The 15,774-nt window shown below is 38.6% G+C and overlaps 1 protein-coding gene across 2 annotated transcripts in view; it reads right to left on the bottom strand.

The window, feature by feature from the left end:
• Nucleotides 1–15,774, bottom strand: part of TUB (TUB bipartite transcription factor) — a 74,167-nt gene that overhangs the window by 44,989 nt on the left and 13,404 nt on the right. For both annotated transcript variants that reach the window (XM_074148871.1, XM_074148872.1), the window contains exon 2: nucleotides 27–78. In XM_074148871.1, the coding sequence (XP_074004972.1) occupies nucleotides 27–78 (52 nt within the window). The remainder of the gene's footprint in view (nucleotides 1–26; nucleotides 79–15,774) is intronic.

The raw sequence follows: 15,774 nt of genomic DNA, 5'->3' as shown, positions 1-15,774 counted from the left end.
AAGTAGGTCCCCCTCCAAAATCTTACCTGCCTGTCAAGCTTCTGCTGACGCAGGCTGCTCCCCTCATCATCCAGAACACTGCAAAGACAAAGAGTACATAGTTGGAACAAATTTATCACTCAAAACAACACCTAACAGTGATCCCTGGAGCAAACTCTTGCAGGAGCTATTCATATAAAACTTCCACTGTGTTCCATGGAAGTTTGCCTGCCCCAAGCTGCAAAAGCTGGCTCAAGAGAACTTAAATGCAGTACACAAAAAACTGATTAATTCTGGTTCATGTAATTTTCAATAAAAATAAATATTCAGCCAGTTCACAAAGAAATGCAAAATCCAGGGTCTACAACTTTTTTTCTTCTCCATTGTCTTCTAATGCAAAAGTCAATATATACAGCAACAGAGTTTGAATGAAAATTTGCATATAAAGCATATAGAAAGTGAGGAGTGTAAGAGAGCTGCTTAGCAACTCAGCAGTATTTAAAATTACCTTATAAAAATTAACTGCACACTGAAAAACGGAATTTACTCCTGAATATCTGAAAAGTCACACTGATTGCCATGCATTTCAGCTTTTAGAGACCGGCAAGACAAACAGTCTTGTGCACTTATATTTCCTTTCCATATTTCCTTCTGCTAATTGTTGCTAGTTGGGAGATTTGCTCCTGCGCATTCAATCATTTTCATTAATTAGATGTTAAAAATGAATGGCATTGAAATCACAAAACTATTTTTGTCAAGTATTTTATCAAACTACTGACTACACTTTATTCTTCTGGAGAACAAGGGTCTCTATTTTAAGAACACTATGGTTAAACGTGGAACACAGTGCTATAAAACAAAAAAAAATAGCCTCTTACAAGTTTCATTTTCTCTTGCAACTTATTTATATAAAAGACTAGTCCCTTTTTTATAACCACTCTTAACAATCAAAAAGAAAAATCCAGGACACATGAACCTGGATTCTGACCTACATACAACCAAAGTGTATTGCAGCAGAAATGTCATAAAAAAATGAGTCTTCCCATGTATTAATATATAGTCTTTAGGAGACAGTGAGATTATAGTAGTTAGATAGGACAGCTAAGGCATGCAGAATGCCACGTTTCCAATGCCAGCATTACCAAAGATCTCATTAGATATTATTGGTAGCATCAGTCTTTTACAATTTATATTCATGTTATATGTTCCACAGAATGAAACTATGCTGTACAAGTACCTCAGGTATGAAATTACAGTCTCTTGCAGAGGTAACACATTACTCATAGTCCACCAAAAAAAAAGTAAAAAAAAAAGAAAAAAACCCTCATGCTCCTCACGCTCACCAAAAATGTTCTGCTTTACACCAAACACTCTTTGTTGGAAAAATTACAGAAACAAGTTATAAAAAGAAGACACACATTCCTCCATGGTATATATCAGGATTTTTTCAAGAGTGCTTCACTACAACTGCGATACATATTAGCTGCAGTGTTAGAAAATAAAACTATCCAAACGGGTATCTTTGGCCAAACAATTGAGTAAAAGATGCCTAAGTATACAGTTTCGGGCTTAATGGCCTGAACAAATCCTCCTCATCTAAGGCAATGCTTGAAAAAAGCCAAAACCATGTAATGATGCTAATACAGACCATAGGAACTGCAGAGGCAGCAGTGCATATACAGCTGTAATACCCAGAGAGGTCAAGAGTCAATATTGCTCCACTTCACCAGTCATTTGCAGAGCTAAGGAGAAAACTCCTATCTCTCATCTTCTGCTTTATAAATCAGACTATGCTGAGTCCCTCAGACATGTTACATGAGCTATATATACACTTCGCAGGTATTATGCTGGACTGGTGATAATTCTAAATTCTGTATTACAGACAAGGTGGTGTCTAAGTGCTCTGGGATGACTCTACCTTCCTTCGCTTTCCCATCACACCATGTCCTGGCATAACACACTGCACTGAACAAGGGCAGGGAAATGTCCTCAGTCAGGTTTTAAACCTTACCTGTGACTTCCTGGGAAGCCACAAGCTAAATTCAGGTTCAGGTAAACAAGCCCAGCTCCCTCAGGTCTCTTTACGCCCAACCTTACCATGGTAAATATGGCAGTTTAAGTAACACCACAGCAAACACGAGAGGAAAGGTGTGATTTGCACTGATTCAGCATTCCACAAATGCAAAGCAACCATCAGACACACCAAACGACTGCCAAAAAATTGAACCTCCATCCAAAAACTGTGGATCCTGTAACACTAAAACACCTCTCCATACTGCCCTTCTACTGCAAGACATTGTTTTTAAAGCCTCTGAATATATGCAATCAAAGCTGACAGGAAAAGCAGCACGCCTTGAAAACCAGCTGACAAACTCATCTGGAACTTCCAGATCCTTTATTCTCTCACTTCATATTTTATAAAATTCTGAGTTGTTTTCCACAATCCTTTTGTAAATATGCATTAACTACAAGCCTTGCAGTATTTAAGCCCTAACATTCAACAACTAAAATTGAACTCCAGCTTTCTTCACTGATACTGAGCTTCAGTAAAATACAGTTATTTCAACAATTCTCGCCCCCTCGATTACTGGACTTGTACTAGAACAGCTTACTCCCGCCAGACAGACACACCACCCTTCTGCACCCTTCACAGCGTAAAAAAGGCCTTAAAAGTAATGTCATTACCACCAACTCTGTCTATTTTAAGTTACTCAATGCCAATATAAGTGAAAAGCTGCAGCTCTGTCCTTTCTTGATGCCTAAATAATCGTTATGGAAGTCCAAATAAAAAGAGGACCCCATTTAGCCTTTTTCTAGAATAGCAGAGCACACTAGTTTGTGTACTTTGTTAATATTTTCTACAGGACTGGTGGACCTTGGAGATGATGATTAGCAGCCAGTATTTCTCATTCCCTGATTTTCAATGGAAGAACTCTCCTGACACTAGGTGACTCCCAAGATTTGCCTTTAAGGGACATCAGGTTATTAATAAGTAAGAATAATAAGCTTTGTTTCCATAGCAATTCCATCAGGCCCTCACTCCTGCTGCCTTAAAAAGCATTTGCGGCAGACTGAGATGCATGTGTGTTACCACCACTGACCCTTCTGACCCTTTCTCACACTTCAGTGAAGCCTCGCAGAAGGATTTAGCAGATGATCTTGCCACAGCATCTGGCAATCCATGCACTTGGGCAGATGCTCCAGGGTCCAAGAGCTGAAATAAAGAGAATCTTCCCTTTATTTCTTTGGTAAACACAGAAGTCTAGGAGCAGAAGCACAGCCTTTTCACTTCCTGGTCTTTAACAGAAATCAATTGCTCTTTCCTCTGGAAGAGTTGTGCACATGGAGAAGACCCAGCCTATGTCCCGCCTGGTTTCAGAAGTGGCCATGGTTTTGTGGCTCAGTGGTCCAAATAACCATGATGTCCTCAAACCAGGCAGATGGGTCAGAGACTAAAGGCCCAGTACAGTGGAAAAACTCTGGCTGTAACATGGCAGGACCACTACAGGAAATAATCTCATAGGGAGCGAGGCTGTTAGAACAATTCTGCCTGCATATCTGATGTGATGCTAGAAAATGCCAGCAGCAGCATGAAACTCAGTCAGTCTTAATAGACAAATATAACTTTAAAATTCATGAAAATTTAATTATTGAAGAGAATGCATACATATTAGCAATCTGCTGAGCACATTGGAGCATCCTAAAGATCCAGCAAGGTTCATTTTTACTCCTATTTGATCACGTATCATGTATCCACCTGGCATCTTGGCTATGGCTTTGACCCCATTTAAAACAAAAAGCGATTTTGCACGATATATAATATTGTAAACAGCACTTCAGGTCTCCAGTAATAGTCTAGTCCAAATTCAGTTAACAAATCAGAGCTTGTATATATTTCCTTGCAGATAATTATCCAGGGAAGACCCATTCATCTACACACAACCCGAGCAACCCACCCACTAGAGCCTACTGGATGCTGGGCTTAAGAAGTCAAGCCTATAGCTATATATCTTAAAGATTTATATTAGCAGCCTGGACCAAGGCCCACAGAGACTTAAGTATTAAATTTAGGTAGCATTATTTTCACATTTTACACATGGCATTTGATTCAAATATCCCCACCTCCTATTTTCTAAAGGGAAATACATTAAATGAACAATCATCTTTTTGCGCAAGTATTACTTCTCATACCACCTTTTAAAGACACAAAATCTATTTCACAGAGACAGTTTCAACATTCGAGGCCTCAACTTGAATACTGTGTTCAGTTCTGGGCCCCTCACTACAGGAAGGACATTGAGCTGCTGGAGCGTGTCCAGAGGAGAGCCACCAAGCTGGTGGGGGGTCTAGAGAACAAGTCCTATGAGGAGAGGCTGAGGGAACTGGGCATGTTTAGTTTGGGGAAGAGGAGGCTGAGGGGGGACCTCATTGACCTCTACAACTACCTGAAAGGAGGGTGTAGAGAAGTGGGTGTTGGCCTCTTCTCCCAAGTGAATAATGACAGGACCAGAGGAAATGGTCTAAGTTGCAGCAGGGGAGGTTTAGATTAGATATCAGGAAGAATTCCTTTACTGAGAGGGTGGTCAGGCACTGGAACAGCCTGCCCAGGGAGGTGGTAGAGTCGCCATCCCTGGAGGTATTTAAGAAATGTGTAGACATGGCACTTCAGGGCATGCTCTAGTGCCCGAGATTGTAAGGGGTTTTTTTGTGTGTGTTATGGTTGGACTCGGTGATCTCAGAGGTCCTTTCCAACCATGATGATTCTGTGATTCTGTAAATTCAATTTACACAAAAATAACCAGACTTTCTATACTGCTGCATGTCATAATGAAGACAAAAACATAAGCAAGAGTTTTAGTATTTTAAGCTCTTCATAATCTGTATTCCTTAAAAATTATTTAGAGAAAAACACAAGACCAATCAGGTTTTAAAGATGAAACTTCATGATTATGTGAAGCTCCACAATTTACTTCTGGGATGAAGGCAGGAGCTTCTGTAAATCAACATCTTGCGACATTTTACTGTAATTCCACATGGACTGATTTCAATTTAAGTAAAGTCAGAAAAGCCTTAATTCAAACAACACATTTCACAGCAAGTATTCACCTTTAGTCTTTGAAAATGCAAACTGCTCACATTTCAGTAAGCCATTGCAAGAAAAAAGAATTAAGAACAAGTTTTCAATTAGAACATGCAAGATGTATATAGTCACCATTTTTATTTATTTTTTTTAAAAGAAAATGTCTGACACAGTATCTCTATTGTATCTCTGCCTAACAAATGAGGCAATTGTTTTTGTCCTGACACTGCTTCATGAAGGAACATTCTCCATGGCAATAACTTTTTTACCAGGACAAAGGTCCAAAATCACATCCATCACATCTCTGCAGCCCAGCACTAACTGCAGTGGGAAGCGTTCCTGGTCAAACATGCAAAGACATCTACTACCACTAAAATTTCATACACCATTTAAGTGTCGCCCTTGCATTTTCTCTTTCTGCTACTTCATGATAATATACTACTGGCAGCAGCACCCAAAAACTCTGCATGAAATCAAGGACCTTTGCGCAAGCAAAATGAATGTACATAATCAAGGAAAATTCCTGAAACAAACAGTTCACATTATAAAAGGATGAGGAATTGGATAAGAAAATATTACCCCCAATTACAACACTAAACCAGAAGTAACGGAAAATTAGACATTTTCACCTCGAGTTTCTTCTGCCATTTTGTCAGCTGCAATACAAAAACAGTAGATGATCAAACCAGACAGGGAAAAAAAAAAAGAAAATACACCATACCAGACTAATCTTCAAGATCACTCAGATCTTTTCCATGTACTTTTGCTGTGAAGAAAGCTGGTATGTTACTATGTCAAGAGAAGCAGGCTATGCGATCTTTTAGAACAAGGCTGACTCAAAAGGACAAGAACAGGTGTAATGTGCCATTTGAACATTACAAAGTCTCCAAAAACATATGAAATAAAATTCCTGCAAAGAGATAGCACTTGGCTTGCTGGATACCATCTGTCATATTCACCCAATTACACTTCTCTATGATCTCTATACTTCCATAAAATCTCTGTAGTTCCATAAAAACGAAGTGCTCTGGATAATGTTACTGTTAAGCTTTTAGGAACAACCTTTCCAGCAGCACTGATGAAATGCTATTGTAAAATTCCCAATAACAGGGTCAGGGACCTGCAGGCTGAAGTCATGCTCCAGAGGGAATGGCACACAGTTAGGTTGTTCAAACAAGTGAAATACAATGAATTCCAAAGCAGCGAAGCCAGCAATCTCTATAAAGTGCCAATTTCTGCAAGTCCCCACATAAAATAAGGTCTGCTCCCCCATGTACACCATATGCTGACTTCACCAGAAGCCTCTTGGGAGAACATTATTATACCAGACACACACGCTAATCAAAGACTTTTAAATTAAACAAATCACTCTGAAAGATTGCAAGGGCTCCCCTCATGCTAGGAATCATCAAGGTTTTTTGACCCCAAAGTACTTGCTCAGTCATCTGATTTAGAGTAAAACCTGCAGCTACTATCTTTACAGTAAAGTGAGTAACTTCTTTCCTGGGCCATCTAAGCATGCAAAAGTCTGGCCATCTTCTTCATTGAGAAGCAGCCCAAGGACATTGTCCTTCTACTGCCAACAGCAGCAACAGCAGAAGGTCCTGGATTTCCAATATTCATATGGCAGAGAGGACACTGCTGGTACAGCTTTCAGTTACCACTGAACTGACCAGAAAGGTACAGACACTACAACTGCTGCAGAAATAAAGATTGCATTTCTTCATGTGATGGTTCAGAGGAATAAAATCATTTCACTGTGAATCTCCCACGGCACATAAAGGCATGCCTGTCCAGGAACACAGCATTTCTCCCCCTTCCCATGCAGCTGTTCTGAAGACCCTTAAAAAGACTAAAAGAGATAGAGCAAAAGGATAGGGGGAAAAAAAGGCAGGAATATAAACAAGGATATTTGTATCAGAATTATCAGCAACAAGTCAGCCACAGAACACAAGAAGATGCAGAGGATCATACACTGTGCCAATGATCCAAATGGCACTACGAGTAATGCCTGCAGGGCAGATGTCTGAAAGCAGAGACTGAATTTGTAGTTGCACAAATAATTACAGAACCAAATGCTCTATTTTCTTTTCAAATCCTGGCCGGCAAACCAGCTTGAAAATCAGTAAATAAACAAGAATTTCCTGAACTGTTGGTCCCATTTGCTTCAGTAAGGTTTATCTAAATGTCCACTGTACATTAAGATCTATAACACTCATTATGTCTGTACAACAGTTCTGTTTTGGGGATTTAAAAAGAACAAAAAATTTATTAGCAATCTATATTTTTTCAGTAAGTCAATGCAGAACATTATTTGTTAATATTTTTCTCTTCCATCCCTCCTCAGTCACTTGATAAGTATTTGCACCTGGGCAAGAGGTAACACCTTTATCAATGACCTGGGGGAGACAACTGAGAGCACCCTTACCCCATTTGCAGAGATGACACCAAGTTGGGGGGACCAGTCAATATACTCGGGGCAGGGCTGCCATCCAGAGGGACCCTGACAGAAGTCACTGGGAAAAAGACACTACAGTTTAGGATCTGAAATGTCTAGGCTGATAGCTTTCAGTGAGGATTGTAAGGAGCCATAAGATCTAACAAGAGGAAAAGCAAAACTATTCCCTAAAGCACATTGCATGTTTTAAATAACCTAAACTAGAGAGCTGCCACTCTTGCCCTGGAAAGATCAGTTGAACTAATATTTGTACAGATTCATTCTTTGCAATTATACAGAGGTAAATAAGATAGCACACAGCAGTAAATTGCAGGTAATGAAAAAAACACCTAAAGGAAGAGCGGATGGCTAGGCTATTTCTTGCCTTCTCCCAACCCACACAAATAATAAATGCGATGTTAGAAAGAAAATCTACGTCCCAAAAGAGAGAAGTGAATTTAAGAAACATGAACGACGGAGCACAAACACACAATAGCCTCTGGGTATTATGAGAGCTATGCTAAAATTATATGTAAAGTAGATCAATGAGAAGTGCCTGAATAGGAGCAAATTGGGAAGGAAAAAACAAACCCTGACCTGGAGATACAATACCTGCAATGCAGATGGATCCAGATGACAAATGAAATTACTTTCAGGAAGTGCATTTATTGAAAAAGCATTGCTGCCAGCCACAGGAAAGATCGAGCCCTAACAGTCAGTCTGATTCTCTTTCCGTACCAAAATTCAACCAATCTCAGTCACTAAGCAGTAAACTATATGTACAAATGAAAACAACCCATTAATGTACAAAGCATCTGAGCACAACAAACAGTAAATTAAACGAGCAGAAACTAGGGAAAAGTATTGTCTGGATAAGGAGACTGCAGTTACACATACACTACAGAACAAGAGTTCTCCACCTGTACCTCAGAGGACAATGACAACTCTTCCATTCCACTACTGCTGCACTGGGTAAAAGATGTCACCTAGAACAGACCTCTGTGATTCGGATATGGAGAAGACTGTGAATCACTGTGATCAACAGAAAACCTGTGTAAGATGATGGCTGGCTACTTTCCCTCCCTCTCTTATACCTGTTCTATGAAACATGTTTTTGTCCAGCTGGCAGCATAGACCTGTAAAATGAGATTAACAAACAAGTCTTAGCTCCCCTTGGAAACACCTTTGTGAGGTAAGAATGAAGAATTACAGGTACAATAACTAACCTAAAAACAATGTTGGCCTTTAAAATAAGAGTATTATTGTGAAGTGTTTAACAAACAAAACACTGATCCCAACAATAGGGTCAATGCTGCAGGTGTTCAGCGAGGCTTCTCCCTGCAGTAGGCATGTAAACAGGCACGAATATGTATATCAAATACGCTGCTGCTGAAAGAGATGATATCTGAGATAACTCACTAATGCAGCAGCTTACTAACAGATACCACTGCCTAACTATGTCTTTAGGATAGGCAAAAGATACAGTTGTATTTATTGGATTTTTAAAGGAATGGTAAAATTAAGCTAGCAATTTATTGAAAATGTGAAGGCGAAAGAGACTACCTAGCCTCCTGCAGCTGCTTTAACAATCAAAGCTGAAGAAAAATAGAGTAAGAATTATAACTCTATAGAAGATGTTCGTGAAGCGAAACAGCCAAGCTTCGTTTTCGTTTTACAGGTAGTTTTACAGTTTCTATGGAATACAGTTTCTAAGGGAAGACATGTCATTTCATGATAAATACTAACCCTGAAACAAAATATTTTGGCACATTTTCCCCCCACACATACTATCTTTATAATCCAATCTAGTACTCTTTTGCTGGAACTGAAGAAAGCAGATTTTTCATTTTGGTTTGAGTTCATTCTCTGTAGTTACCTTCTACACAAGCAGAAAATTCTGACAATCCTGGACAATGTTTTCAGTGGAAAAATAAGTTTGTCAGATCCTGGTGCCTGAGTACACAATACAGATTTCAAGAATGGTAATATGTTGATGGCCAGCAAAAGTAAAAAACACCTTTTGGCCTAGATTTTATACCCAATAATGAAAACTAAGTCATTATTTCTAAGAGCATTCTATGCACATGAGGTATTCCATACAGTCTGATTTGCATACTTGAGCCCTGAATTAACATTGTTTGGGATCAATCTCATGAAAACGTTGCCACTAATTTCACATGGCATAAAAAGATGCATGTGTATAAACCCTTTCGGTTGGGATTTTTAACGATAAACTCCTGGAGACAGAGAACTGTTTTCACAATGTGCATATACAGTGTCTGCACGACAGAGACTCTTTTTCTGATGGAGTCCTCCAGGTATTAATATAAGCTCAGAAAAGCATGGTAATAAGGTTGGGATGGTGACTTCCCCCCCCTTTTTTTTTAATGAGACAGAGGTGTTCACTCCTTTCTAAAACATGGTAATCTCTACAGTATTCAAAGATAATTTCAAAAGAACTTAAACATTTCATCTTTTCTAATTTATCAGTTCACTCTGAAAAGATGATCTTGTGAGTAAACAACCTGAAGAGCATTATTGCCCATTTCAGAACTAGGCCAACCTCTTTCCTTTTCTTCTGTGTGCCAAAGGTGGGTAAGTGGAATCCACTCTCAAGATTTAGGAAGTGGCAGGAAAGCTTTGCAACACGGTCAGAGAGTTTTCTGCAGCTGTGAAGCAAACAGCTGTTGAGAAGTAGTGGCAGATAACCAACATGGGAGATTTACTCACGATGAGAGTATTAATGACGGTCCTGTGAAAGCTGGTCCCTCTAATTTCCTAACTCAGTCATTATTCTGTGAATTTACACTGAAAGAGGGGAGATTTACATGAGATACTAGGAAGAAATTCTTTACTGTGAGGATGGTGAGACACTAGAACAGGTTGTCCAGGGAAGTTGTGGATGACTCTTCCCCCGAAGGGGCTTTGAGCAACCTGATCTAGTGGGAGGTGTCCCTGCCCACGGCAGAGCAGTTGTAACTAGATGATCTTTAAGGTCCCTTCCAACTCTAACCATTCTATGATTCTATGAAGGAAAACATGGTGGCCACCTGGATGTCGTTGCACAGTGAATCATTCCTTTATGGTACATTACCCAGTATGTAGGAAACCATTTAAGGATTTGACATTCACACACAAAGGTTTTTCAGCGCAGCAGAGACCTGTGAGCCTACCCTTTGTTCTTGCCCTCCACAAAAGAATTCTGCTCCTTGAAGAACTGGAGTGGGCTCTACCCCAGCAGACTGTGGCAGACCACCACAACAGGGTGCTGCTAATTGCAGGGCTGGTCAGAGAAAACTCATTCCATTACATTGGTAAGCTCCAGATTTTGAAATCTGACATCCTGAAATTCACAACTGCTCTAAATCAGAAAAAAACCCAAAACAACCAAATGCATTCAAATTTTCTACAGAATAGATAAAACACCTACAGAATTGAGCACCTGGCAGCCCTGGGATCTCTAATCCTATGCCTGTCCATCTGCCTGCCTGACAACACAAGCAACATGGAGGGCTCCAGAAGCTACAGAGTACTGAGTGAGAAGCACAAGAGATGGGTCATGTATCATGGAGGCTGCTGAGGGGGTAGGTGGGCAAGCAACCAAAGAAATTCCCAAAAGAATTTTGCCCAATAAAACTTTTCCAGGATCAGGCTTCCTGCATGAATCATTTTAAAGCAATAAATCAGCAAATTCTGATGAAAGCTTCCCCTCACCAGCACATATATAGTAAGCAAAATAACCAGCTGATATTATTATGTGATTATATGAATATTATATAATTACATATTACTACAGGAAACTGTTGAAACTACAATACAGCCAAAAAAAAATAATCTCTGCGGCTTATTAGATTTTCTGGGTGTTTAAGATTATTAAGAACTCATGTTTCACAACTTTAGCCATCAGCCCAGAAAGTCAACCATATGCTGAGCTGCATCAAAAGAAGCATGGCCAGCAGGTCAAGGGAGGTGATTCTGCCCCTCTACTCCGTTCTGGTGAGAGCCCACCTGGCGTACTGCATCCAGCTTTGGAGTCGTCAGTACAAGAAAGACATGGGCCTGTTGGAGCAGGTCCAGAAGAGGGCCACAAAAATGATCAGAGGGACGGAACACCTCTCCTGTGAGGACAGCCTGAGAGAGATGGGGTTGTTCAGCTTGGAGAAGAGAAGGCTCCAGGGACACCTTATTGCTGCCTTTAAATACCTAAAGGGGGCTTATGAGAAAGACGGAGACAGACTTTTTAATAGGGCCTGTAGTGATAGGACAGGGGGTAATCGTTTTAATCTAGAAGAAGGTAGATTCAGACTAGATATAAGGAAGAAATGTATTATGATTACAGTGGTGAAACACTGGACCAGGTTTCCCAGAGAGGTGGTAGATGCCCCATCCCTGGAAACATTCAAGGTCAGGTTGGATGGGGCTCTGAGCAACCTGCTCCAGTTAAAGACATCCCTGCTTATTGCAGGGAGGTTGGACTAGATGACCTTTAAAGGTCCCTTCCAACCCAAAGCATTCTATTATTCACCTTTAACCTGTCTCCGTGGCAAGTAACTCACTGCCAAAGATACTATTAGGTCCAGGCGTTGTGTTGGAAGAAGGTAGCATTGGAAAGCAGGCAACAGAAGTCAGACTACTGTCAGGTTCTCTAGGGGTGGAAGAGAAAAGTTTGCATTATCATAAGACCTATCAGCTTTTTTTTTCCTTTTTGTTACGTTAAGTGATTTTCTCCACATCTGTGTGTAATTCCCAGCCAAGGAAGCTGAACTACTACATGCAAATTTCAGCCTGTGTCAGTTTCCAACTTCCTCTAGTAAAAATAATTGTAAAGAGAAAATAAACAGGAGGAGCCAAAAGCATAACAATGAATAACACTGTATAGAATCTCATGTCATAGGACACACTAGGAAAAAGAACAAATACTACTTTTTGACAAATTTTAGGAAAAAACCTAACTAGTCCCATTAAACCTGTATTTCTGTATTCTGACCATGCTTTATTTAAGCACAAATACGCTGGCATACATTTTTGTGTTTCAAATTGAGAAAAAAAAATAGCCCTTTTAATAGTAAAATGCGCTCACTACATTTACAACTACTTGGAAATATTACATCAAGTAACAATCTCAACATTGTTATGCAACATACCTCTTTTTGTTGCATACTAAAAAATGTACATTGCATAAATTTCAATCATCTTTGATTTTCATTAACTGTGCTCACCAATTTGAATTTATATACCTAGTTTAGCATGTCAGCATTAAGTATTTCAAATAAATTACTCAAATTTAAAACAGATCAAATATTTGTTATTGAAATATTTTTATATCCATCTTCATTATGAATCATCAGAGTCCTCACTATACTTCTTCTTGACTACTCTGTGACCATTTTTGTTACATCTGACAATCATGAAGCACCTTTCACCTAATTAAATGTACTGAAGGAAATTATATTAGGAAGTAAACATAACCTCGGGCTTTTCTTGTGCCACACAACAGGAAAATTTCAGCTATTTAAGTCTCCTACTTCTATCATCAAAATCCTGTCACAAAACTACAATCCAAAACAATACCTGTCCACTCAGAAAACTCCAACGGTTCAACAGTTAACGGAAATTTACCCTGTGATCTTTTGACTCCATTTCTGATACCTTCTCACACAAAGCTTTGTTTCCAGGGTTGCAGCAGTCTTTCTTGATGCAAGAAAGATTCTAGCTGCTGGAATTACCTGTCTTGATATGAATCGTTAGCACACGTGAATCCACCTGGTGTGTAAAGTTTTAAGTTCAAATCAACTATCAAGCTAATATGTTAAATCAAGAAGTCTTTAATCAAATATTCAATCAGAATCCCATGGTAAATGTAGCACGCTTGAAAAACACTTAGTTCACAAGGGCAGTACCAGAAAGAACATGTACGTCACAAATTGAAAATCATGGGAAACTACAGAGGGTAGAGCATATAAAACACAGAGAGGGGGTTACACGGTGTTGTTCCACTAATATTCCATCAAATAAGAAACCTGAAATACCTTGAGAACACAACCTCTAACTGATTAGGATTATCAAGTTTTCTTCATCTAGTTCTCTCAAACTCCCTCAAATGAAGTTATCATTTAGTCTACTAATTACTCTGGATTGCTCTCTCAACACTTTATAATATGTTGTATGGAGCTACAAAGAGCTATGTGAAATGCCTTGCTGTAGTGATATATAAATGGAAAAATACGAAAAAGCATTTAATTACTAAGAAGTGTGATGACTTGATAAAAGTGCCCAGCTTGAACTTTCAACAGGTAACTGGACAAGACATTATTTCCTCATATTTAACTACATACAAAGAGATATATGTATATATTTTAAAAAAACCTGGAAGATAAAATCTGGAAAACTACTACTTTTTTAAAAAATACAGTTTGGAAAACTATCATCATTAACTGGTATGACTCAAATGTTGGATACTTTCAGCATTGGACAGTATATTGATAAAGCAATCTTTCGTTTCAAGACACAAAATTTTGCTCTACAACACGTATGAGATATGCAAAAAGGTGTGCTGCCAGTGAGAAATGAGAATTGTAGGAAAGGCTGTGGCAGAGAAGTCAGCACACACACTCGCAGTCTGAGGGAACTGGGAATTGGTGTCCCTTAAAAGCTTTGTATTTCCAGCTGAAAATCTCCTCTGCAGCTTATAGTTGACACAGTTTATCAAATCACTAGAAAACTAAGAGCTAATTAGCATGACCCAACTAATTCATATTTCCAGCTGCAACTATCTTTTCCAAATTACTGTTCTAGGCTTGAAAACATCTTCACATGAACAGCTTGTGTGGTCCTCTACGAGAGCCTCCATCAGTTCGCCACAAGACATTTCAGACTCTAGAACACCATTTTCACTGTATTTGAAGAAGACTGCAAATAGGGTCTGATACATGCACACCACCTAATTTTTAGGGTTCTGACCCTGAACAGACTAATAAAACTTGTTATCGCTGGACATAAATACTGCCATTTGAGCCAATGAATCACTGAAATAGATAAGTATTTGCATAATAAAAGTGTACGCATATGAAATGGTGAACACCGAAAGAAAAGGTTGATAACAAATCATTAATTTTTGTCTTTGTTTCTAAACTGCTTGTCAAATATTTGCCATTTCATAAACAGTAACCAAGGAGAAAAAATAAAAGACAAAAAGAATAAGATGCTTTTTCTGATTGTTTTGAAAACTCCCAGGATTTGCACAAACACTTTACATGCAAAACCAGTAGGCTTTTCTTTAAAGTAAAGCATGTATAAGATAATTAGATTTAAAAAGGTGTGTCAACTTTAGTTTTGCTTTTTTTTTTTTCTTAAATTGGCAAGCAGCTGTCATCCATAACTGTAACAAAATATCCAGAGGCATTAAAGATTTCAGTATTTATCAAATCCGCTATTTTTAAACCGTTCTTACCTAAATTAAGCATTGTTGGTTTTTTTTTCTTTCAGCATGTGACAATTGCTAAGCAAATACGGTATCATGTTTTATAAACCAACAAAGAGCTATCATACAAAACCACAAGCATTCTTTGCCAGTCATATACTACTACAGATTTTCAGTATAACTTGACCTCTCAAAATAGATAAAAAATACAATACCAGCATGATATCCAAGGAATTAAGCAGTGCCATTAATTCTCATTAAGGTTGTGCCATTAATCCCTGCACAGAGTGTACTGAAAATTTATGCTCAAACGATATATTTCTAGATATTGGTAGAAATTACAGTTCTCTAGAATCAGAGTATAATTATATAGGATTGCAAATTGTACGTTTGTCAGTTCCTCAAAACAAAATGGATAGCAAAATCTGCAATTCTAAAGGCTGTTTTCATGCTAAATACAGATACTAAGAACAGTGCAGTTCATTTACCAATTAAGACAAAAATTGTTTCCCTTGTCTTTATCTTCTCTTTTTTTTCTAAGATTCAGGCATATTATGAAACCACAGAAAGACAAAGATAAATTCATTGGTCAGAAATAATATAAAAAAAAAACCTGCCGACTCTTTACTTACCACATAGAATAGACAAACTCACCTTTTTAAAACAGTTCAGATGTACAGAAGATTGGGTATCACTGGGTTTGGAGGTTTTGTTTCACTGCCTTCTTTGTTTTTTAAAGGAAAAATGAATGGTAGTCCTACACTGAATTTCAACCTGTGGATTCCATCTGTGGAACTTAAACTGACCTTCAATACTCGATTATATTGTGAGAAGTACTGTTTCCTATGTGTTTACAAC

Source organism: Numenius arquata, chromosome 6 (genome assembly GCF_964106895.1).
Source record: "Numenius arquata chromosome 6, bNumArq3.hap1.1, whole genome shotgun sequence".
Lineage (NCBI taxonomy): Eukaryota > Metazoa > Chordata > Aves > Charadriiformes > Scolopacidae > Numenius > Numenius arquata.
The sequence above is the reverse complement of the archived record's forward strand: the minus strand, read 5'-3'. Positions and strand labels throughout refer to the sequence as shown.